Here is a 27747-nt window from a genome sequence, read left to right as displayed (position 1 = left end):
GTTGTCAGAGTGTATTAGACTGAATCTCTAGATATGTTTTTAACTAGCTGGAAGTCATGGATTATGCTATTTAAACTCCGTTTCCTCATCTAGAAGATGAGGATAATAATAATGTTTACCTCAGTGGTGTTGTGAGGTTTAAATGAGTTACATTATATAAAGACCTTAAAATACTGCTTGGCACATAGTATTTGTAATAGATTAATGTGTTCAACAAACCTACAAAATCTAAACAAAATGCATCATATTATAAAAATGCATAATTCTATAGATATTTGTGTTTTACCTTAGGGAAGGCAATTCCATTTTAACATTTTTTTTCATGTGGGAAAATGTCTTCTTTCTATATATGAGTAACATGAAAGATTGAGATTTATGGGCATGCCTAACTCTTGAAGATTGCATTTCAAATCCAGACTATGTAGCATACTTTTATAGAAAAAAAATCATTAAAATGTCTTTCATTTTAACAGACAGGTCCATAGGAGATATAAAAATAATCTTTCTGAGAAAACAGTGAAAGTAAAAGGACAAAAATCCATATAATCAGTCAACTGACTCAGAGTGCCCTTGTCATCAAATTTAAAATTATTTCACACAAAGACTTATAAATTAACACTGTTGTAAACCTAACTTAAATGAGATTTACTTTAGAATGGAACATTAAAATATCTTCAGCTTTCAATTCTTCATAATTTATGTTATGTCATCGAATATATTTTACTAAGCAATTGAAACATAATAAATAAATAAATCCTACTAATATAAATGGGATTATTTCTTATACCAGTGAGTGTTCAACATTTGCTATTAGATAGCTTAGTTTACACATTAATGTGGCAGTATCCTCCAGTTCTTTTTTTCTCCTTCAGTAATGGGAATTAAACTTGGGTGTGCTTTATGGATTGAGCCACATACTTAGCCCTTTTTATTTTTTATATTTTGAGACAGGGTCTTGTTGAATTGCCCAGGCTGACCTTGAACTTGGAAACCTCTGCCTCAGCCTCCCAAGTACCTGGGATTATAGCTGGTAACTGAGATTATAAACATGCATTATCATACCTGGACCATTTTTTTGTTGTTGTTTTCAATTTTTAATTTTTTTACCCTCAAGATTCAAACATAAAAGAAGGATGTCGAAAAGATGTTTTGAAATAAGCCACCTCTGTTTATTTTTTTGCTGTCAAATCCTATAACATAACACATTTGAGCTTGTCATCAGGGTGAAACCATGTCACTTCCTTAAGTACTATAATTCTCACTGATAACACCTTTCTCTCCTTATTTCTTCCACTATGTCTAATCTTTGATCTTACCAAGAACCCAGTCCATTCTTGAATCCACCTTTTTACTCAGTAAAGACTCCTCAATTCCCTCACCCTCTTGGGTAGGAGATATATGTATTCTTTCCAATATGTGCTTCCTTATTTCTGCTTGGCCACTGAGAATTGCTAGAGAAAATTGTATATCCATGCTGATCAGCACTATTCTAAATTTTGTGTTTTCTGACTTCAGGCTACAGAAGGCTATGTGGCAGACCTCTTATTATTGCTTGGTTTAGCTCAATATCCAATTCCCCCATGAGGCATAGTCCAAGATCGCATGATACAACTAAAAGCCCTACTCCCTACCTGAGGATCTTCCTTTGAGCAGATTACTTTATCTCCACATTTGGAGAGGAGTTATCATTCCTCCCATGTGAATCACTGAAGTAGTTTTCTAACTGGTTTCACTATCATATATTCTTCCACACAGATACATGTACATTTCCAACAGAGAGACTGTTCCAAAACTTACTGTCTGATTATATCATCTTCCTATTAAAATCTACTTGAAGCCCTTCAGCATATTGAGATACAGTGCAAACCCCTGGGCATGATATACTAGGGACTTCATAATTTAGTTCTAGCTTAATTATTTGTCTCATCTATATTACCATGTTGTATTTCTCTAAATTATATGTTTTCTTCATGTCTACATTTGCTGATGCTATTTCTGACACTGCTATGTCAAGGAAGAATGATTCAGTCCTTATATGAACTGATGACTATCATCACTAAAGGGTAATTTAATGACCTAGACTGTCAAGTTATTCATGTGTCATTAATATTAGGAGTAGATGAGGTGAGTCAAAATCTTACTAAGACTCAGGATGAGTTTTTAATTATAAATATAGCTCATAATACTCTCTCTAAAGGTGCTTCTTTATTGACAGAGGCTGATTACAATGAACTACTATGAAAAAATCTTATCTTACCACCTTACTACCTTGGGAAAATGTTGGAATAGGTTGCAGCCAAATGCTTGTTATGGGTGGGTTTATGGCTATGTCTAACACTTTTAAGCAGACTTTGAATGCCTAGCATTTTGAACCATATGGGTCAGATAAAATAGATACCTTTATAACATACCCATTAGTTTCTGCTTTAATATTTTATTTTATTTTTTTTAAAGAATTTTTAATATTTATTTTTTAGTTCTCGGCGGACACAACATCTTTGTTGGTATGTGGTGCTGAGGATTGAACCCGGGCCGCACGCATGCCAGGCGAGCGCGCCACCGCTTGAGCCACATCCCCAGCCTGCTTTAATATTTTAAAAATGCTATTTTCTTATCTTCTCATCTCTATATTTCCATAAAATATTGACAATTTAAGAGTAGAAGAGTAAATTTTACCCATCTATTTATGATTTACTTATCCATTCATTTCTTTTTTATAATAATATTTTATTTTTAAAATAATCTTTGAAAACTGAGTTGAGATAATTTTAATTCTTAGTGACTAGCATTCTCTAGTCACTAAGAAGATCTGCTTTCTTATACCACTAGATCAATTAAATGGCTTTTCTAAAAATTCAGGCATTTCATTGAAGACAATTAAAACATAAAAATTAGTATTCTATCTTAATGAAGCCTACTGGCACATGCCACTCATTTTCACTTAATTGGGCCACAACCACCTGAATTATGAGCTACTAGGGGTAGTACACAATTATGTCAGATATTCTCAATCTAAGACAAGCTCTGATTTTAGAAATTGAGCAATAAAAAGAATAAAAGTTCAGTTAGGTAGGTAAATTAATACATCACAATTCCATTTAAACCGAAAATCAATGGAACAATTCACAATAGAAAATAGAGCAGTCCATTCTTTAAAAAAAAGTGGTAAGGGAGATGTCATGAAAATAGAAGACAGACTAGTAGAACAGAGGAAGGGGATTAAAGGGGAGGGAGGAGGGGTAGGGAAAGGGAGGGAGGGTGGAATGAAATTGACCAAACTAGCCTCTGTACATATATAGATATATCACAGTGAATTTTACCTTTATGTATATCTATAAAGCACTAATTAAAAAAAATCTATAAATAAAGAGAAGACCAGTAGAGTAGAGAAAATGAAATGGGGGAAGGAGGTGGGGAGGGAAAGGAAAGTACTGAGAAATGTATTAGAGCAAATTACATTCCAAGCTTGTACAATTATGTCAAAATAAACTTCAACATTATCTATAACTATAATGCACTAATAAAAAAAACGGAAAAAGGATTCTAGTTGGTTCCTGTTCTATAGTCATAAGAATTTCAACATCATAGACATAATTCTCACCATTTTAACTCCACAAAATGGCACTGTAAATATAATAAAAGGCTCTTGAGAGTTTTTAGTCATTGTTTATCTATATGGCCTGTTAGAACACCTGGTTTATGATTACTTTTGTGATTTACTTTTGTGATGATAATGAAGTCTTGCTTATAAAACTTCTGCTGACTGTTAAGTACTATAAAAATCTATATTATGTCTCTTTCCTTCTTTTCAAACCTAAGATACTAAAGGAATTAAAATAGCCCTGCACTTTTTGAAAATAATTTATCAGCTGGTTTAAAGTAGCTAATTTGATGTCAATGATCTTAATATACTAGAAATTTAGTTCTGTATATCAGTAAATCATAGGACTTTCTTCCATATTTCAGAAATTGAAGAGTGATTTTATGTCATCAGTGGAAATATTGTTGATGTTTACTAAATCGTTCAGGTAATTTGGCTGTCTCATTACATTATCATTGTTGGGGTATATTTATTAAACTTTAAAAACATGAAGGTCATTTATAAACTCACTTAATACAATGGGGATATTGCTAAATATTAGCTGAAATTGTAAAAGAATATTACATTCTATCTTTATTTTCTATACCATAACTTATCACAAAGCAAATTTTAACACACATAGCTTTCTTTTCCCAACAATATATGGTATTTTATAAGCTACAAACCCATGAAACAGTGTTATTTAATGTGTATTCAGTTTGGGTTCCATGACAATGAAGTGCATGTTACACACCTTATTTAATAGGCACTTGCTCAGTGAATGATAGGCAAATAATTTTTGAAGGGCTAAATCAAGTTTGTTTATTTTTACCATCATGAGAGGTATGAATTCCAATTGTTTCTATAATGTTAACTGTTCAGTTAGAAGAGGGATACCACTGGCCATGTGTGAAAATCTCAAGAAGTATCATCAATGTAGCTTAACATCACTTTTTGTTTTATAATTACACATTCTGAAATGTCATCATTTATTCTCTAAAATAATAATAAAGATGATTACCTTGAACAGACATCTTGTTTTTTTATAGGCAAGCAGCAGGTATTTAGCCCTAGACATTATAGCAAGATAATATAGAAAACAGAAATATTCAAATGTTGCCCCCAGTTATATTAGCTCTAAAGAGCAGAAATTAGTAGTACAGTTTTATACTACAGAGTATCCCTTATCCCAAGCACTTGGGACCAGAAGTGTTTCAGATTTCATAGTTTTTTTGAGATTTTGGAATTTTTGCATGGACTTTACTGGTTGAGTATCCTTCATCTGAAAACCCAAATTTGAAATATTCTTAATCTAAAATGACCCTATGCAAAACCCCCCAAATTTTAAGTTTTGGGTTCTGAAGCATTTTGGATTTCAGATCTTCGAATTAGGGATGATCAATTTGTATCAAGGCATTCTTACTTTATATAAAAAGCCTTAAATGAAAGGTATGAATTCCAATTGTTTCTATAATTAGAATCTATTATTTATAGGGGATGTGAAATGATAATTCTTAGAAACAACTGAAGGTAGTTGACTAAAGAATGTGGCTGATCTAGGACAGTTTTAGGTTTAAAATATAAGCTACTAGAAAATTTTGGTATTCTTATTTCTTTACTCTTACTAGTTTACTATCTGCAGGGTTCCCATACTTTATCCTGGCATATTCAGGTATTGACTGAGGATGCATGAACAACAGATTAAAAATCCTGGGTTTGGGGTTGTGGCTCAGTGTTAGAGCACTCGCCTTGCACGTGTGAGGCGCTGGGTTCAATCCTAAGCACCACATAAAAATAAATAAATAAAATAAAGGTATGTGTCCAACTACAACTAAGAAAAAAAATTTAAAAAAAATCCTGCAAATTATCCTCATGAAGTCACCAAATTTTTATAGTGCTACTTTTCCATTAATTGGTTAATAAAAGTTGGCAAATCAGATTCTGTGAAACCCTCTGAATATTAAAAATTAAATGATATTACTTGAGCATCATTATTTTCTGTTTAAGTCACTAATAATGCTAACTATAGGATTTAATGCATTAAAGATGGGATGAATACATGTAATTACTGTATGCATTAAAACCCAGATAATTTAATGCTTCATAAATAGAAAGAAATGAGTAAAACCCTGTCCTAACACTGAACAACAGGGAAGAACTTTTGTGGCCCTGGAGACGTAAAAGAGACAATAATAGTTCGGTGGTAGTGAGTGGTACGTGTCTGTAATCTCAGCTACTTAGGAGGCTGCAGTGAGAGGGTCACTTGAGCCCACGAATTTGAGAGCAGCCTGGTCAACACAGTGAGACTCTGTTTTGAAAACAAACAACAACAACAACAATAGCAGCAATATATATATGGGAGGGGTGGGGAGAGAGAAACTAAAACAAACTCATCCTATAATTTTGTCTTTGTTTTTATTTCTCTAACAGTGAGAAGAAAACACAAAGTTGAATATGTACCATACAGGAAAGAAACATGATTTAAAAACTCCAGTAAGACAAATAGAAAATTTTAATGATGAGTGATTTAAAAAAATAAAATTACAGTAATATAAACATAAACTGTCTCAATGAGAGAGGGAAAAAGAGATTCAGCTCAAATCAAGGTAGTTACAAGAAATTTACTTAGGAAAAGCTTTAATTTAAAGAAAAATTTTATAAAATATGGAATGAGAGGCCACAAAAAATGAATTAGCAGAGAATAATACCAATTGCTTATACAAATGCTATGAAGGTAAATGTTCAATTGAGGCTTGGGAAAAAATATAAAGAGCTTTTAAAAAATCATAAAAAAATGATCTAAGAAGGTAGAGACATATTGTTTCAATGATATTTAAGGCTTTTTCTGCAAGAAGAAAAGTTTCAAACTAGGACATTACAAAAAGAAACACTTCTGGAGACAAGGGACTAAGAAGTACTCTGAGGTCCCCCTGAACCAGTAGTTTATAATGTTAGACAACAAATGAATATTTTGTATATTATTATAGGGCTATGGTTAGAATACCTTGAGACTTAATGCTTAAGTCTTAACAGAAGAGCTGTTATCCAAAAAACCAAAACCCCAGCATAGGTTCTACAAAGCACAGGCTGATAAACCTGATATAAATGCATGGTGAAGTTTTAGAGACTATCGGGATGAGTTTTGATTTTTAATTTTGATTGTAGGATGAATATGGATTCAATCATGGAAATGAAGCATTTTAAACTAGATTTTTTTGGGGACAGTACCTCCAGGCTGAGAGATAAGTGGAAAGTCATAGTGTATGTTGCATAAGATGAAACTCTGCATGATACCCTTATGAATAAAGATATTGCAATAAGGACTGAAAGACATTAGGTGGATTCAGATAAGCACTTTGAATGACTGAATTAAATTAACATACAAAGTTTTAAATCGAGAACTATAATGCTCTGTCCTTTGCCCCTTTTTCTTTAGAATAATTTCTATAATTTTTTTCCTTAATAAATCAATCAGTTAAAAACAGAAAGGATGCCTAAAATTCTGGAGGACCTGGTAATGGGGAGCCCACTAAACTCAGGACCAGTCATTCCATTTATGGGCAAATGCAGTAATTAGAATCTTCTTTCTCAAATCAATCTATAATCAGCTTCCTCTACCCTCCATTTATAATGTTCTTTGGAACTTTAAAGACCATCTTATCTTTCCTTCCACAGGACAGCCTTTCAACTACTTGCTCTATATTTTTCTAAATTGCAATTTTAAGATCTAAAACCAGGTAGAAAATTTGTCATAGGACTGCTTTTGTATATCAATAAGAACGAACCTTCTAGCTAGGTTGTCCAACATGAAATATCCTGCTTTTGGAGGTAGGCACTCCGAGACCCTAAAATATTCAAGCAGAGGTTCAATAACAATTTTTCCAGTATGTAAAATGTGTTTATATTTTGGGTGGGAGGGTGGACATATTGTCTTAAAACTCTAGTTCCATAATGAGACAGCTATCATGCCTATTTACATGTAGCATGAAACATTATATGCCTAACTGAATAAAAACAATTTATCCAATAAATGAACCCTTTACCTTAATATAAAGCATTTTCAAATGGGTTCTATAGTGTTACCAGAGAGATACCACCAATAATAACACATTAAAAAAGATGCATGCTATAAATATAAAGAAACATTCAAAGCTAAGGCTACCTTTTCATTTAATTATTCAGCAAAGTGTTTCAGCATTAGTGCAAAATTATTTTTGGAAGGGTAAACATCTTTCCAACCTCTAGTGCTGGGGCAAAATCCTTCTAATTAAGTTAATAAAACCCCATCATGAATCTCAGAACCCAATATGCTAAATAAAGAGGAGGCTGCCCAGCAACTACATAGTGTGTAAAAAAAGAAAATAGAGTTCAAAGTGAGGGGTGGGGTTTATTGTCAGAGTTGCAAGATTGCATTAAAGCCACACTGATTCCAAGTTGTCTCTCCTTCCTTTTTTTTTTTTTTTAAGAAAAGGGATATAAACTCCTGTGTGTTAGCATTGTTAAAAAGCATCAAGAAAACAGCAGAAATGGTGGTAGTGGTGGTGGTGTAAAATTCAAGTTCTGTGATATCAAAGGCTATTTTCTCTCACCTAGAATCCCAAGGTATACGTTTTTTTTTAAAGAATTTTTAATATTTATTTTTTAGTTATCGGCGGACACAACATCTTTGTTTGTATGTGGTGCTGAGGATCGAACCCGGGCCGCACGCATGCGAGGCGAGCGCGCTACCGCTTGAGCCACATCCCCAGCCCATACGCTTTTAAATGTCTGTTTCATAAGTCACAGAATATACTCTAAAATTAGTTTATGGAGTTGTAGTGGGGCAAAAATAACAAAAATATCAAGGAAAAGAATATAGCAAAAAAACCCAAAGAAGTCATGGGTGAGAAAATTAAGAAGTCTTAAAAGAATAGATCTTGAATAGAAGTCAATGGATTCTATGGATGATTTATAAAAATAAAAAGAGCATAATAAGAATATCAGACTTGAAATCATGGAAGATAGGGATTGTAAGCATAGAGCAATGTTAAAAACAAGGCTTGAAATGTTAAGGTTCAAACTTCCCTAAGACAGACATTCAAAATATAGTACAATTTTCATTATTTGGCACTCTGCTAACATTCCCTATGTTAATTTTTATGTGTTTGTTTGTTTGTTGGGTATCAGGGATTGAACTCAGGGGCATTCAACCACTGAGTCACATCTGCGGCCCTATTTTGTATTTTATTTAGAGACAGGGTCTCATGGAATTGCTTAGCACCTTGCTTTTGCTGAAGCTGGCTTTGAACTCACTATCTTCCCCAGCTGCTGGGATTACAGGAGTGCATCACTGCTCCTGATGTTAATGTTTTTTTTTTTTTTTCCGGTTAAATTCCATGATGGTTATAAAATTAGGAAGCATTTTCTTAAAGAAATATTAATCTATGGTCAGTATAATATGATGTTCACTTCACGTTTTTGACATTTGATTAGTGGTAATCAGAACAGCTGAGTGACTTGAATGCTTATTCCTAAACCAAAGCTTAAGGAATGAGCCAAATCAGAAATAGTTCTTCAAATGATCTCATATCTGATTCTAACCAGTCTTGTAAATTTTATGTAAGTGATAAGTACCTTAAAATGAAAACAGAATATCATGTGCCATCTAAAACAATTATAAATTGGTTACTAGGAAAAATTATTGTAACATTAAAGTAACAAAGATGCTACATATTTTGCATTATTTGCTGTTTCATGTTATCAAAAAGAAAGATCTATATTATTTCTTAAAGATAATTTACAAATTTCTGTTGTAAGTAGACTTATGGAATAGCTAAGTATACTTCTAATATGACACCTAGCATGTAGTAAATAAATGCCTATTAAATGAATGAATACATGCTTCAAACTAACTGGATGATATGTTGATACAGTAAATCATAAATAAAATACAGAAATTTAGTTTACATTTCAGTAGGATAAATCTAAATATTGAAATGTCATAGCACCTATGATAGAGATATTAAATAATTCATAGTTCTGAAATGAATAAAAATTTGATAACTGAAACTGTTATTTTTAAGTATTCTAAAATTTCTGTAAAAGAACCCAGAAAGTTGATTTTTTTGTGTGTGTGTGGTTCTGGAGATTTTATTTTAAAAGTAAAAGTTTTAAAAAGGGGGCTGGAGATGTAGCTCTCCACATTGCCTAGCATGTGTGAAGCCTTGGGCTCAATTCCCAGTACCATAAACAAAATATATACAATTGGCACTTTTTCCTTATTGACACATTACTTGTGAGTATTGTCCCATTAATGGAAAAACTTCAAAATATAACATATTAAGCTATTAAGACCAGATATTTGGCCAAGATGTGCTTGTGGCTAAACATAAAAAGTCTGAGTGACCAGAGTAATGGAACTAGTGAGAAAACTAAAAAAATAAGAGAGAAAGATTTTTAATAGAAGGTTTAATGTTTAAAAACTTGAAGCCCAAATCCAAAGGCAAATTGATTGCCAGATAAGGGACTCTGAAACCATTTGTGAGTTTTGCTTTTTGGCTTTTTAAGAATATACTTGCAATGTTTTATTTTGTTTTTTCTTTCCTTTAGCTAACTGATAGACTCTGGCTTAGTTGTTGTCATCACAGAACTTTGGAATAAGCTTATAGTACTGAAAGATCTCCATAAAGAAAGCAAAAATTTATATGACATTGAAGACTTAAGCAAGAAGTTAGGAGAACTTCTGATGTATGAGTCTAGGGGATGTGTGTGTGGAGGTGTATGTAAGAGTGCACAACAGTCGTTGCCCTTTTTTCTCATGTTCCTGTCCATCATTTTTGAAAAGGCCAACTACTGCATTTTCTAGAGTATGGGACTGAGGCTGGGTTCTGAAGTGGTAAGTTATCTCACAACACTGCTGTTTTTATTATAAACTATTTGCATCAAAAAATTTCAGAGAAAAAAATAAATCAACTAGGTCATGCTTTACCCCCTTACTCACACTGAATCACAGGAAAAAGATATATGAGGAAAATGAATTTATGTAGTTGTATATGGACAGCATTCCTTTGTTTATTTTTATGTGGTGCTGAGGATTGAACCTAGGGCCTCACATGTGTTAGGCAAGTGCTCAACCACTGAGCCACAACCTCAGCCTCCATAATTAACTTTTGACAGTAATCTTTGGAGGGTCAGAAGGTGAGAGGGTTTCTTTGTACTTCACGTTATTATTACAAATTAAACAGCAAAAGAAAAATGTGGAAATTTATAAAATTTCCAATATATGTTGCATGGTACAATCCTACTATATCTGAACATGCTATCTCCTAGCAGGTGGTAATCATAAGTGGTGAATTTCCTATGATAAGGAACAAAAATGAGGCATTTGGGACCATCAGCTTTCTGTGGCAAGGGTGAACATAGCAAAAGGAGAATGAAGTTAGGATAGGTTCTTATATAATATGCTATAAGGTATGTCACTGAGAAACTGTCAATAAACTATTACTGAACTGAAAAAAAGTGATTTGCTTTTTTGATGTGTGAAAATAGGAACAGGTAACAGTATGGCTAAATCTGATCTTCTGTCTTGGTAAAAAAAAATGTAAATCATAACTTGTCTTACCTATGCTAGGGAGGGACTGTCATCCTTTTATATGAGCTTTAATTCTTATTTAGCCACATTTTCTGCTGGTGTGATTATAGCATATAGCATATAGAATTTTTCTTTTACCATTAATATCTGGGTTCATTACTTATCAACAGTTCTGAGATTATTTTTCTAACTGAGGCAGGGCTATTGGTTATTTGCTAAAGTACAAAGTTGCAATTTTAACACTTTTTAAAAACTAATTAAGATGAAGCTAGGTGATGGACGACTTCCAAGGGAGAACTAAGGCTGTGAACCAAACATTGGTAGTGAGTTGAGTCACCCTTCTTTCCACAGGGAAAAGATTTTGGTAGGAAGAACAAACAACCTATGGATGCTGGAAGATCTGGCTTCTAACTGGTTCATGACAATGAACTAATCATTTCAGATGTCATATTTTTGTGGCCTTCATCTTTGAAATTGGAGTAAAATAGGACAATTATTTCAACTATAGAAAATATGACTATAAAAGAGCCACAATACAAAGATTAGTAATTCTAATTATTAGCATCTCAGCACAAAGAGGGTATGCTGAGCACATACAGTCCTGGCTAGCCGTTTCCAAAATACCTACAATTAAGAATTCTGCAATGTTTTGATTCCTGTTTTATGTTGCATAATGGATAAACAATAACTTTAGCTCTATTATATAATAAAATAGATAAGAAATTAGGAAGAAAGGGGGTTAGCTATTATACATTCATTCACTTATTCACTCAGTACTGTCTGGCCTACTTTGGGTTATATACTATTTTAGGCCTTGGGTATAAGACAGGAATAAAACCCCTGCTCTTAAGAAGCTTATATTATGGTGGGTAGAGGGTAGAGATGGAAAATAAACCAGTGAATAATATTTGATATTATATACATAGTGATAAATCTGGGAAAAATATAAAGCAGAATACCATACCAAAGCACAAATGGTGGTGATGGTGGTGAGGGGTTGCATCTGGATCACACTGGGTTGTGAGGGAAGGACTCTAACGGGAAGATATTTGAACTGAGACTAGAATGGCATGATCTATAAATAACTATTTAAATAAATATATATTATAAGGTGGTTTACATTAGGAATACAAGTTTCTTTTGAGTTCCCATATATCCAAAGTCAAAAAGGAAAGGAGTAGTGAGTGATAAGAAAGTGAAACAAGTGACATTTCTAATTCAGTTTGTAGACAACAGCTAATGTACAAAATTGCTGTTCTTTCATCATTTTTACCTATAAAAACAGTCATTCACATAGTTTAAGTCAATGTCTGAAACTAAGCAACGATAGGTCATGTAGTCAAGTAAACATTAGTGAGGTTTGCCAGGCCTAATAGTTATTTAAGTATTGTAACTGCCCTCTTTGCCTAAATTCAAATCTACATAAAATCTACATACAACCACATAATTATAACACTTGTTGGATGGTTTACAATGTGTCAGATATGGACACTAAGTGCTCTCTGGCATTGCCTCATTTAGTCCTCACACAACCTCAAATGGTAGGTACTATTACCATCTGATTTAACAATGAAGATATTGAGGTATAGAGGTATTAAATAACTTGATCATTCATCCCACTTGTAAGTGGCAGAGTGACAAAGCAAGAATTTAAACTGAGGAATGTCTTCAGAGATTGTACTCTAAGCTATGATAATTTATTGTTTATAGAAAACATACTTTTTCATTTATAAGGCAACAATAATTATATCAAACATGTTATATTTTCAGGGTTACATAATATTCACCTTTTTAAAAATATATCTAGTATTTTAGTAGCACCAAGACTTTGAAATGAGGTGACATGATCTGGGGCATGTGCTTGCATGTACATATTAAAAAAATGAGACAATGCTTAAACAAATATACTTAAATACATAAAAATACACAACAATAGAGCTCCTCATACAGAAAGTAATGACAAAACGTTTTAGTACATTTATTTTATGACCTTGTGAATGGTTCAAGTGTAATCTAAACTATTAGTAATCATTCAGTTTCCCTTGACATATAGGCATGGGCATATGGAACAACCCTGGCCAGTGATATCTGGGAATATGCCTGCTGGAGGGATCTAGACAAAGTTGCCCTTGATGTTACAAAAAGGACTAATAATAAAGTCTGGCCTTTGGCTTTTTGGATGCTGTCTTATGAGAAATGATGTGTGGAACTGTTGGCATTAAAAAAAATTAACTGAGATTTCTGACATTTAGAGAGCCATGAAATTTACCCTAGAATAGTCCCATCTCTGAACTTCCTATAAGTTAATGACTTTCCTCATCAATTGAGAGAGGTGTGATTTAAAAAAATCCAGACTCTAAGCAATATAAGAATTATATCAAATCCTCTGTTTAATGGCTCTCTAACAGTAATTTTTTCAAAATGACAATATGATATTAAGAGAATATTTACTGCTTTCTAGATTTTTTCTGCATTTTTCTTTATATATATGTTAATTACATAACTAGTCAAGGATGGCACCTTAAACTTCATGAAAGTGACATATTTAAGGTTTTCTGCCATTTATTCTGACTTTATCACATGCCTTTTTATTCCCATTGTTATATCCCTCTTCATTCATGTACTCCCTTTAAACTTGAACTAGAGTTTTAGATATTATTGATTATACTCTTAAATTTCTTTGTATTGTGTACAGTTTACTTTGAAAATAAAAAAATGATGAAAAGTGCTGCAGTATTTTTTATTTATTTTCAACTTGTTCATTACCCCCTTCAACAGTTTCATATTCTGAGAATATGAAACTTACCCTTGCCTATCTGAATGTTGTTAAAAATAAAATTCATGGATTTTTAGAAAATTTTCAGGAAATTACTCTAGGACCATTTACAATGATTCAAGTGGATTAATGTATGTTCTTCTGCACCATATTGGCCGTCATAATTATCCAGCCTCTTTGCCTAGATAATTTCAGATATTAGGATACTGAATATCAGCTCCTAAGTTATCAGTGGTATTCAAAGAATGTTAGATTTTGAAATATCACTTTAAAATATATTTCTCAGCAGATATTATTTTGAGAACATTAGTAATAGTTCATCCAGGTAACCAAATGTGTCTAGCAGCTACAAAGTAATAGATTTATCCCTCTCTAACCCCTCAAAAAAGACCTAGATTTTGCTTTAAATTGCTAAGCCCAAGCTAAATATATACATAAATTAAGTGAGAAGACTGGTAGGTAATCTCCTAGGCAATGGAAAAAGAGAAAATTATAACTTCATTGAGTAAACGAAGACACCAAGAATGTATGGCTAGAAAAGAGTACCCTTATAACTGCCAAGGTGCACATCAGTAGGATTAAGGGATAAAGCTTTTGAAAACCTCATCTAAATTGCCTATTATGGCAAGGGAAAGAGAGAGATATTAAGACAACTTCAAGTTGTATTAACCAAAATAGTATTTTAGTGTTATGGCAGATGATTTCTAAATGAAACATATCTTTTTATTTTGTCTTATACTTTTATGATTTTTATCCCTTGAAAGTTGCATAGGCTGACATAATTAATAATTTAACAAAGGTATTATAAGGCCTACACCTCAGTAGCTTTGAAACTGCTAATTGGGATAATAGGAAATTACTTGTCTTTCCCCAAATGCCAGTGAAGTAGGTCAAGATAATTAATATGCAAGCTGACTTTTCAGTCAAAGGAAAACAAGAGAAGTCTCATCTGTGTACTTTTAGTACCATCCATTTCAGACTAAAATGAGTTCAGCCTGAGAAAAATCACAGTATGACTCAGTTAAATAATTGAATTTTAAAATAAGACAAAAGATAGTTCAACCATGAGAACACAGATTGAAGTCTGTTCTAAGGAGGACTAAATTTACACTTCATAAGCACAGCCAAATTCCACATCCATAAGGAAACTGAAAAACAACCAGGGCATCATTTTAGGTATATCTTGCTTCTTAGATTATTTGTAAACTTGTAAGCACCATATAATATGTGCCATATTATATAAGGTAAGATGAAATATAAATGATAATAAATGGCTTTGATTGATGACATAATTCTTCATCCTTAAGGTATAAGAAGGCCATATTTTTAGGTTCTCTTCCATTACTCCTTTTGCCCACTTGCTTGATGGTTCCTATTTTTAACTTTATGGCAAACTGAGAAAAATGTTTGAAGCTAGAGACATTAAACTTATTACCTCTGCATGTTTGTACTTGAGTACAAATTTACTTTAGTAGGGTCAAATCGAATGCTGGCCTTGAGCAGGACAGTTAGTAACACACTGCTGTTAGACCTTGATTTTTTTAAAGTACCAGTTTCCTGCCAATCTGTGTGGTGGCACAGTGAGTGCACTGCACTGGAGAGAGTGCATGTAAGTCTGAGGCTGATGTAATGGCTAAAACTTCATTCCTGTGTATAAGTTTTGCTCTACTGGAATAACACCAAGCAGCCTGGTTTGAATAAGCATCCTGCTCATTTACTCCTAATGGCCAATCCAGGTGAGTCAATACTATGGCACCCTTAAACTAGACCTTAGTCTTTTGAAAACACTGATTATAAACGTACTGGTTCGCAAATGAAAAGTTCATCAAATTGTATACTCCTGAATATTAGAAATAACAATGCAAAACCATGAATAGAAAGGCGAACATGCATTTCATCAAATAAGAAACATCTTCCAGGCAAGCATGAAATGCAACTCTGTTGAGAACAGTTTGAAATACACTGAGACATCAAGTGGCACAATTTATGGAAAAATACCCAGAAAGCAATGGGGCCTCAACAATAGTGCACAGTCACTTCCAGCAAAGCTGAGCTGACTGAAATAGCATGAATTGTCCCATAATATTGAATTGTAAAGAAAAATGTGCAATACCAAATTTACTGACATACTTACTATGGCTATTCTACCTTATCACATTTATTCTGCAAAGAGAACCCACTAAAAATGATGGACAGTACCAAATAACTACTCACTTAATTCACCTGGAACCTGAAAAAAATCCTCACCTACTTAGGGGTGTACCTGTATGGCTAACAATCTATCTAATCTACAAAACAATAAAAAAGAGGCTCTATAAGAAATTGAAAGCTATCTAAATAGAGATGCTCTGTGGGCTACTGGAATTTAGAAGGAATGGCAGGTATGGTGCCATGTTTTCCTTTTGTGTCCTAGATATATTTGCTTCTAGTCCTTTCCAACACAATGACCAGGATGAATGGCTAAATACCTCACTTATTCATAAAAAAGATGGCATCAGTGACTCTGCTTGTAGGAATGATGGGATGTTTTCTAAACAGAATTCTCTATTTCAGGGGGCTGTGCTAGTTTCAACACAGTTTATTTTAACACAGCTGAGATAAAGTATTTTATACAATATTTTTAGAGTTAACAAACCTCACATACTTAGTCATAGCCATTATGCAGCAACTGGATGACAACTGAAATAAAATTTTGAATTCAATTTTAGAAAGCAGTTCATTGATTTTGTAAACATTAGAATATTAAATATGTATTATTACCAGAGCTCCTAAAGAGGCCTAGCATGACTCCTAAATATTTTTTACAAGAGTCTTCCATAATCTCTGATAGATGTGAATGTTGGGAAGGCTTGGCAGGTAGTAGATGGTAATTATTTTTTTTAAAGAATTAGCACATTACTTTTTAAATTTATTTTTTAATGTGGTACTGAGGATTGAACCCAGTGCCTCATGCATGCGAGGCAAGCGCTCTACCACTGAGCTACAACCCCAGCCTGGTAATTACTTTTTCTACACCAATAGTATACTTTTTATAATATTTCTCATGTATATGATGGCTAAAATATATTTCTCATGGAAAGTACCTAAGCCTGTAAATTTTATTACAAGCAATTCTTGTACTTGTTGTAGAAGATATAAAATCCCCATTAAATAATACAATGCAAGATCCATACCATAAAAGAAGGTCTACTACATTGTCTTGTCAATAATCTTCAAAGTGGCTCTCATATTAAAGGAGTCAAGCTTCACATTAACATGAGGCTTTTGCCTTATTGGTAATTTGAGAGCTTTGAGTTGTTTTTCCAATTACAATGAAGAACTAACATGAATATATCCAGGAATCAAAGTCCTGCATACTTGTAAAATGGGTTAAAGGCTATTTTCTGTTTGTATCCATCAAAAAAGAGAAGTCTAATGCCCTAAGGGGACCAAATGAGTAACTCATTTCATAACCACTGGCTCTAATCATCTACACTAATCGGCTCAGATTGCATTTTGAATAGAGATGCAAGTGGTAGCATATTTCTCTTACATATTCAGGATTTATAGCCAAACCTAGATTTTCTAACAAAAACAACTGAGTTATACCCTTAAACTAACCTGAGTTTCTGGAGCAGTGTATGATGTTAGGTATAAACAGATGCTTGGTATAGCATACTGGATAAAGAACTTGATACTTGGGAAACATAATCTCAACAAGACAGAGGGTTACTTGATTGGCTTCTCTCTCTTCAGAGTTGAGTTCATATAAATTGAGCATTGTAATCAACATATATACCAAGAAAGCACATGGATGCTTTTGGTAAATTGGTTTCTGGAAACAAATACAACTATTTGGAGTTGACAGAAATGCTATGTGACATCTCTCCTTGGAAAAAATGTCTTTTGCACTTTTCCTTTAAATCTGATAGTGAAAAAGGAAGATATATACATGTGTAGGTATGGTTGGGTGTATATGTGCATAAGTATTTACTTATTTAACCAGGGCTCTGCTAACATCCTGTTTGAAGCATTTATAGTTTCTTAACCCAAACTCAGGGGGTAATCAGTGTGGACCAATGGGATGATGCATGCAAGTGAGGAGAAACAGGGTAAGAGAAGGAAGAAAAAGAAATGAATACTATAGGTTAATAGTATTTTTAAGGTTATAAAAGGCAACAGGTAGTTGGGAGAAAAAAAAAATTTGCTCCAGCTCTGTGTGTCCTGGGATAAAACTTCATTCTTCATTATATATAATTTTCCCCCAAGTTACTTAAGTTATGGAAGTAGGACATGAAGGGGGACCTGACTTCTTATTCAGCAAGATCATTATTTTAAGAAAAAGGGAAACAATTCTATTTTCCTCAAACAACAAGTTTGAAAAGTTTAGGCCTTTGTATACACAGGCTAAGAATCTCCATAAACATACTTACTTTTTTCTCCTATGTTTTCCCCTGCTGCTTCCCCTTCTTCCTCCTCTTCTTCCTCCTCTTCATCCACCTCTGGGGGTTGCACATCATCCTGTGGGTCACAGGCACTAACCGGAGCATTCAGACAGCAGTGGTTGAAACCACTATCTCGAGGCAGAGTAAAACTTCGAGGCTTGCCCCCATTGCCATTTAGCACTTGCATCCTCTCACTCTCGGCCAAGGGGTATGGCCCATAGTGATCCTGTAGGTGGCACTTCTGAGTTGGAAGGGTGGATTGCCGCCTGTGCTCAGGGGAGATGGCTGCAGAATCAGAGAAGACGGAATCCTCCAGGGGCAGAGTCTGAAGATAGTGTAAGCCTGAACTTGTTAGTGGTGTTTCAATTAAATCCTGCCAGGAGCGGCGCTGACTGGCTGTCTTGCGAATGGGGGACACTGCACTGCTCCCAGTTACCTCCTGGCGAAACTCCTCATGAGAAGACTGAGACTGAGAGGTCTCTGTGGAGGAAAGCCGACTGTGTTTTGCTTCCACATAAGGACTGGCACAACTCATCTGTGGAAAAGAGCCTCTGATCAATCTCCACAGAAATAAAAGACCACTTGGAGCACCAAGGAACACTTTAGAATTTTACCAAGGAATATTTAAGTGAATAGATTCTTACACTGTCATGTAATTACTAAGAAAATTGGTAGATACCCCAAAGTTAGGCCCCAACTTATAGTTTAAGAGACAGACTTGTATGTCTTAACATGCAGCTATACAGGTTCTTATGAAAAATCTGACATTTCAACGGAAAAGTTCACAATAATGAAAGTATGAGAAAATGTGAGTGAGAAATGTTCAGCAACTAAAACAAACACAGTTTTAAAATATACATTTGGAAATCCTGAAGTTTTGTCTGAAGATTCACATTTTTGGATTTTATGTAGCTTGGGGGTGAAGGCAAGGAGAGAGGCTTTTGGGTATAAGAACATGTTGCCCATAAACAGACTATACACTTCCTCTTCTTCACAGATGAAATGTCTGTTCCTATGGGTGCCACAGAAAAGCTGTCTTATTTTCTATGGAGTTAAAAATGTAGGCAGGATGAGATTATACCTTGTTGGGGATTAGCATTTGCCTTGAATATAGACAATATATGGTATATAAGCTCAAAATAAAAATGAAATATTTTTTATTTGTGGTATTTAAAGTTTCAGAATTCTGGAGCATCATATAAACATGTATATTAAACAGACTCCATTGTTATCTAAAAAGCTATATGCCAAACATTATAAATAAATAAATAAACAAATAAATAAATAAATAATTTTTTTTGGGTGGTGCTAGGGATCAAATCCAACCCAGGGCTTTACACATGTTAGGCAAGTGCTCTGTCACTGAGCTATACCCCAAATCTATAATACTATTTTCTATCAGTTACTTGTAAAGGATATAAAAATGAACTTCACTAGTGTATAGTAGATAAGGTCAATTTTATATCTTTTGTTAAGAAAACTTTTTTTGTGTTGATATCTCCATGAATGCTACTCTGACACAGTGTATGCTCTTAATAAAATTGGTCACATATTCTTCCTTCCTGGAATTTCTGGCAATGTTTTTTCTTTGTAAATTTGTTGGCAGTCAACCACTGAACCACATCCCTGGCCTTTTATTATATTTTATTTAGAGACAGGGTCTTGCTGAGTTGCTAAGTGCCTTGCTAAGTTGCTGAGGCTGGTTTTGAACTCTCAAGCCTCCTGTCTCAGCCTCCCAAGCTGCTGGGATTACAGGCATGTGCCACCATGCCTGGCTCTTTGAAAACTTAAAACTATTTTCCTTACTGATTTTAGACCCTCTTTTTTTCATTTTTCCAAAGAAACCCAAAGGTTGACATGAAATTTGCTACACAATTTTTAAACATATAAAGAGATGTTTCTTGTCAAAGAATCTGGTGATATATTAAGTATACTTGTATTGTTAACTTACAGAAGGAGGCCGTGGGTATGTGTCATAGGGTGGAGGAGGACTGTCTTGTTTTGGTGTTGATGGAGTATCTGCTTCTTCCTTGTCACTCTCACTCCAGTAATCTGGAAATTCACACACATGGATATATGGACATTCTATTAAATGTTTCTAATTATATTTTTCAGAAATGTACCTTACCATTTAACAGAAAGAAATTTAAATTCCATTCCAATACCATACTCCTGAGCACTCCCCTACCCTAGTCATCAACTTCCATTTGTTGGGTTTTGAAGAGGAAGGAAGAGCAAAATTACCTAATTCTAACCTGCTTTCAAAGCAAGTGTTTAGACACAGCCATCATTAATGGATTTAAGAAAAGATACTCTGTAAGCCAAATCAGGTTTAGTGTGCCTTTGCATCTAGACAAAATTATTATGAGGCTTCAATTAATAATTGATATTACATGATGCTTCTTAAAAGGTTTATCATTTTATCTTAGAGATTAATACTCAAAGAAAAGCAATACATATACTGTTGTGGATCTCTACAGATATAAACAGCTCCAAAAATAATGTTGTCAATTCTTTTCTTTGGCTTCAATTCACTGGTTATCTAACTATCACTGTTTTCAGAGTCATGCTGACATGAATCCGTAACACCACACTCCCACCTCTCTTTGGAAACACATGGCAAACCCTGATCCTTGCCAAATGGAAACGGGCAAATCTACTGATGTGGCTACAGTTCCAAACTTCCAGAATGATTTAAAAGGGTAGAAAATGTAAGCCACTAGAGAAAGTGACTTGGCAGACCTCAAACAAAAGGGAAGGAGAACAATTCTCTGAGCTATACATTAGTAAAGTTAAATCAAATGCAGCAACAAAGTCAATAATCAGAAACTATTCCACTAATATCTCAGCCACCCTATAGCTTATGGGGTAATTCTTTTGTGATTTATCAGAAAAAAACAGAAGTGTTACCCATGTCAATTTCAGATAATAAGAATCAGCCACCCCATAACTGATGGGTTAATGTTTTGTGATTTACTGGGGAAAACCGCCAAAGTGTTATCCATGTCAATTTCAGATACTAAGAGAACAGGCATTAAAACAAAAAGATTCCTTAATATCATGAAAATTTAAATCATAAAAAATTCCAAGGTTTAACTAATATTCAGATTTAGGTGAAAAGTCACAGACAGTATCCTTTTTTTTCCCATAGAAACCCTTCTCTTCCCAGGAATTCTCACATTATAATATTTTTATATATATTTTCCCTCTGGTGCTCATTAATAAAAATAAGTACAGCTAACATTTATTGAGAAATTATTGTGTGTTAATAGAAGTAATGATTTGAACCAGGAAATTGCCTTGCCTTAAAACTCCAAGGACTATTTCTGAGACTCTTTCATTTAATATAGTAGAAGAGTTTGCTAGGGAGTATACTGATAATCATTTAAATGCTCTACCCCCTCCTGATTTATAACTCTGACCAGTATAAATAGAAACTCTTTAGCAATGAAGACTGGGAATAAAAGATGTCCATTATATTCAGGCTTTAAAACATAAGGACACTGACAATTCTATTTCTATCTTAATTTTTCCTTTGAATAAAAGGTAGGAAATGACTAGTTAATCTAAATTTTATATCCGTTTTTTTTTCCATTAAAAAACAATGGAAATAATGGCCAGTGCCAGCCAGTATACTAAGTCTTCCTTCAAATCTGAATTGACATTTTTGCCCAGAAACAGGACCAGCAAACACTGGTGGAAAAAGCATAACCTATATACTCAGGCAGGTATAGGTTGAATTCTTGGCTAGACACTTATTTTTAAAAAATTTTTTCTTATTAGTTGTACATGATATTTGACATATTATACATACATGGGGCATAACTTCCCATTCTTCTGGTTGTACAGGTGGAATTACATTGCTCGTGTATTCATAATGTACATAGGAAAATAATATCTGATACATTCTACTATCTTTCCTATTCCCATTCTCCCTCCCTTCCCTTCACCTCCCTTTGTCTAATCCAAAGTACTTCTAATCTTCCCTAAGTTTGCTTATAATCTATAAAATGGGGTCTAATAATAACTTTCCCTTTAGAGTTGTGTGTCAGGGATACTGAATAAGATAATGTAAATTCAAGTGCCTTGCACCTTGAGGACTCTCAACATATATTAGGACCCTTTATTTTTTTAGATGTATTTGCAGGTAGCATGCCAGGACAGTCTGAGCCAGTTTATACAGGCGATAAATGCCTGGTGGTCATCTATAGCAAGTTCCAGTAATGAAAACTAAAATCTGGAGCCCTGGGTTCTGGGAGGATGGTTTTATGAGAGCCTGAAATCCAACTGGAAAGTCAGTGCTAGAGGTGAAGGGAGTGAGCAACCCTTCCACACAAAGCAGTGGGCTTGCCAAGATCACTCCACCCTTCCCACTATTCCAGGAACTCTGGCTCAATTTCTCCTTGATGTTTACATTGATACCTTGAAGACTTAAGGAGAAAATATCTCAAGTGGTCCTTATTAGTACACTGAAGAGGAGATGATCAGCATTTTATCCAGGGCTCTATAGCTGTCATTATGAGTGACAAAGATTTCAGGAAGTTCCCTCTCTACTTTTTCTCTTCAGCTAAATTAGGAAGAATTCTAATCCACTATTTTATATAATTCTTGGTTTATTAAGAAGCATCACTGATCTAAACTTTTCTTGGGTGCCTTAGAACAGGCTGAAATACCACTTTGCAAGTTAACTTCTTTTCTTACACTAAGTGGTGTGTGTTTGAGAGAGCAATTCCAGAGAAGAAGCTACACAGAAAATTTAGTTAGTCTTTTTGTGTTTGTATGGAAAATCAGGAGCATACCATAGCATAAAGGCTTAAACTAGTCTGATTTTTATTCTAGGATAAATTATCTTTGTAGCTTTCTACATAGCATCAAATAAATGGATATTTCAACATCCTTACAATGACATATAATTTTATAAATAATCATGAATAAACAGTGACATCACTAGAAGAGGAAAACTTCCACTTTACTTTTGCATGTTGACATAAAAGGATAATTTTAAATTGAAATTTTCAATTAAAACTATCAAAGAAACATATTTCATTCATTTTTATGTGGTCAAATAATTATGAATACCTTATATATGACTGAAAACTATCTGACTTGAAGCTGGAAAAAACTGGAAAAATTACCAACAAATCATGATTAGCCAAATTGTTATTTTGGTTGAATTTAGTGTAACCCTGTTTTCTCTTAACTACAAATATGAGTACTCAAAGAAAACCCTACAGCCTTCACATTTTTGTAAGTAAAGACAAATTCATTAAACTTTAAGTTAATAAAGAGTCACATAAAAGTTACACTAGATATTTAAATAGAAAAAGTGGCAGTTGTTTCTTTGCATCTTGGTGAAATATTTCTAAACTTCAAGGAGCTATATTTTATTTTAAAAATTTAATATAAATATTTATTTAAAATATTAATAGAAATATAAAATCAAATTATACATATTTATAGGTTGCCTTGTGATGTTTCAAATACATATGTGTGTGTATGTAATGTTTAAATAAGGTTAAACATCTACCTCTTCAAACATCATTTCTTTAGAATAAAATATTTAAACTCCTTTCTTCTAGCTTTTTGAAATATTCAATATCATTATCTACAGTCTTCTTACTGTACAATAGCATACCTAACTTATTTCTATCTAACTATAATAGTACCCATTGATCATCCTCTACCTCAATTCTGCACATCCTCTGGCAGTTACCACTCTACTCTCAACTACAAAAGAGCTGTATTTTGTATGAAGCTTAACTTCAATACTGAGAATGGTAATCAGGTATCAGCTATCAAATTACTACAGAAGTGTGGAGTAGACATGTGCATATATTAGTTTTCTATGTACAATATCATGATACCCTAATTATGAATAAGACAGGGAGTCTACTATGGTTCTGACATATGTTAAAGTACCTTAGGACCATATACTTTATGTGAAAATTGAAATTACTTCAAAGATTCTGGTCGCACTGCATTAGCAAAAAAAGACTTAAATTGTAACTCTTAGCTTCTGCCTATGATTTCTACCACACTTCAGTAGGCATTAAAATATATACTTATATGATTGACCAGGGTAGCATGAACCCACAGAATACTTTCTGTAACCTGTGTATGCAATATAACTTACCAGATCTTTCATTTTTAATGAAATTTGGTTATATAAATACTGAATACAAAGAAAATCCACTGAAATAAAGACTATGCTCAGCTTTAAATAACATCCGATAATAAAATAACGGACATTAAGCCCAAAATTCCAAGTTTACTTATTTATGTAAATTGATATTTTTACTACATTATCCACACTTCCTTTTTAAATTTTTTATAGATGGACACAATACCTTTATTTTATTTATTTATGTGGTTCTGAGGATAGAAGCCAGTGCCTCACATATGCTAGGTGAGTGCTCTACAACTGAACCACAATCCCAGCCCTACCCACACTTCTAATTCTTATGTTTAAAAAAAGGAAAAAATCTATAAACACCTTTAAAGAACTATTTTATGCCTTTTAAAGAAGTGTGGTACTTTTTTCAGTACTCTTATCTCAAATTTAGGTCTATAAATTACAATGAAGCATGAAAGTGAAAAACAAACTTATAATCACTAAGATGTCTTTTCCTCCCCCGTACTGTTGATTGAACCTGGGACCTTGATCATGCTAGGCAAGGTTTATACCACTGAGCTACATCCCCAGGCTAAGACATGTGCCTTAATAACTTGTCTGACAATTCATAGTCTTGACTTAGATTTGCCTGTGTAGATTAATTTGATGGAGATAGTTTCTATATTATTTGTGAAATTATACATGCTGCTTTCACTCCCTGGAATATTTTAATTCCTTCCTTTAGTCAATATCCTTCTCATCTTTCAAGACCCAGTTCAGAAAATAGAGCCAATATAAAGTTTTTCCTCATTCTCTTCCTGGAAGGACACACATTAGCCTCGTTCCATGGAACTTGATTTGTACTTTATTATATTTCACTTTCTATATTGCACTAAGACTATCTTTTCTACCAGAATGCAATGTAATTTCAGGTAGGATGGGTGCCTATTTCATCCTTACATTATTAAGAGTGCTAGTTGAGGGTCTTGTACAGAAGTACTTAATATTGAATAAAATATATTCTTTCCCTCTCTACTGCTGACTTTTTTTTCTTTTTTTTAATTGATTGTTCAAAACATTACAGAGCTCATGATATATCATCTTTCATACATTTGACTCAATTGGGTTTTGAACTCCCATTTTTACCCCAAATACAGATTGCAGAATCACATCTGTTACACACTCACATTTTTACATAATGGCATATTAGTGACTGTTGTATTCTTTTTTTTTTTATTTTTTATTGATTATTTAAAGCATTACATAGCTCATGATATATCATCTTTCATACATTAGACTCAAATTGTGTTTTGAACTCCCATTTTCACCCCAAATATAGATTGCAGAATCACATCTGTTACATATTCACATTTTTACATAATGCCATATTAGTGTCTGTTGTATTCTGCTACCTTTCCTAACCCCTACTATCACCCCTCCCCTCCCCTCCCCTCCCATCTTCCCTCTCTATCTCCCCTGCTGTTGTTCAATTCTCTCCCTTTTTTTTCCCTCCCCCTTGCCCCTCATAGCCTCTTGTAATTTTATGTATCCTTGAAGGTCTCCTACCATTTCCATATGCTTTCCCTTCTCTCTCCCTTTCTCTCCCCCCATTCGTCTTTGTTATCTGTAGTCTTTTCCACATGCTCTTCCTTCCTGTTCTGTTCTTAGTTGTTCTCTTTATATCAAAGCAGACATTTGGCATTTGTTTTTTAGGGCTTGGCTAGCTTCACTTAGCATAATCTGCTCTAATGCCATCCATTTCCCTGCAAATTCTATGATTTTGTCATTTCTTAGTGCTGCATAATATTCCATTGTGTATAGATGCCACATTTTCTTTATCCATTCATCTATTGAAGGGCATCTAGGTTGGTTCCACAGTCTAGCTATTGTGAATTGTGCCGCTATAATCATTGATGCAGCCGTATCCCTATAGTGCGCTCTTTTAAGGTCCTCAGGGAATAGTCCGAGAAGTGCAATAGCTGGGTCAAATGGTGGTTCCATTCCCAGCTTTCCCAGGAATCTCCATACTGCTTTCCAAATTGGCCTCACCATTTTGCAGCCCCACCAGCAGTGTACAAGTGTACCTTTTTCCCCACATCCCCGCCAACACTTGTTGTTGTTTGACTTCATAATGGCTGCCAATCTTACTGGAGTGAGATGGTATCTTAGGGTGGTTTTGATTTGCATTTCTCTGATTGCTAGAGATGGTGAGCATTTTTTCATGAACTTGTTGATTGATTGTATGTCCTCCTCTGAGAAGTGTCTGTTGAGGTCCTTGGCCCATTTGTTAATTGGGTTATTTGTTATCTTATTATTTAATTTTTTGAGTTCTTTGTACATTCTGGATATTAGGGCTCTATCTGAGGTGTGGGGGGTAAAGATTTGTTCCCAGGATGTAGGCTCTCTATTTACCTCTTTTATTGTTTCTCTTGCTGAGAAAAAACTTTTTAGTTTAAGTAAGTCCCATTTGTTTATTCTGGTTGTTAACTCTTGGGCTATGGGTGTCCTATTAAGGAATTTGGAGCCCGACCCCACAATTTGTAGATCGTAGCCAACTTTTTCTTCTATCAGACGCAGTGTCTCTGATTTGATATCTAGCTCCCTGATCCATTTTGAGTTAATTTTTGTGGATGGCGAGAGAAAGGGATTCAATTTCATTTTGTTGCATATGGATTTCCAATTTTCCCAGCACCATTTGTTGAAGATGCTATCCTTCCTCCATTGCATGCTTTTAGCCCCTTTATCAAATATAAGATAGTTGTAACTTTGTGGATTAGTCTCTGTGTCTTCTATTCTGTACCATTGGTCCACCCGCCTGTTTTGGTACCAGTACCATGCTGTTTTTGTTACTATTGCTTTGTAGTACAGTTTGACCTCTGGTATCGCTATACCTCCAGATTCACACTTCCTGCTTAGAATTGCTTTTGCTATTCTGGGTCTTTTGTTTTTCCATATGAATTTCATGATTGCTTTGTCTATTTCTACAAGAAATGCCGTTGGTATTTTGATTGGCATCGCATTAAACCTATAGAGAACTTTGGGTAATATCGCCATTTTGATGATGTTAGTTCTGCCTATCCATGAACAGGGTACATTTTTCCATCTTCTGAGATCTTCTTCTATCTCTCTCTTTAGGGTTCTGTAGTTTTCATTGTATAAATCTTTCACCTCTTTTGTTAGGTTGATACCCAAGTATCTTATTTTCTTTGAGGATATTGTGAATGGAGTGGTTTTCCTTATTTCCATTTCAGAAGTTTTGTTGCTGATATATAGGAATGCCTTTGA

The 27747-nt window shown here is 34.0% G+C and overlaps 1 protein-coding gene across 6 annotated transcripts in view; it reads right to left on the bottom strand.

The window, feature by feature from the left end:
- Positions 1-27747, bottom strand: part of CNKSR2 (connector enhancer of kinase suppressor of Ras 2) — a 287398-nt gene that overhangs the window by 23112 nt on the left and 236539 nt on the right. For 5 of the 6 annotated variants that reach the window (XM_081278357.1, XM_081278358.1, XM_081278359.1 and 2 more), the window contains 2 exons: positions 20302-20402; positions 18339-18885 (listed from right to left, as the gene is read on the bottom strand). In XM_081278357.1, the coding sequence (XP_081134483.1) occupies positions 18339-18885; positions 20302-20402 (648 nt within the window). Of the gene's footprint in view, positions 1-18330; positions 18886-20301; positions 20403-27747 lie in introns of all 6 variants that reach the window. The other variant, XM_081278361.1, reaches the window with a different exon arrangement.

The sequence above is a fragment of the Spermophilus citellus genome (genome assembly GCF_964194105.1).
Source record: "Spermophilus citellus genome assembly, chromosome: X".
NCBI lineage: Eukaryota > Metazoa > Chordata > Mammalia > Rodentia > Sciuridae > Spermophilus > Spermophilus citellus.
Note: the sequence above shows the minus strand (reverse complement) of the source record. Positions and strands in the feature narration are given on the sequence as shown.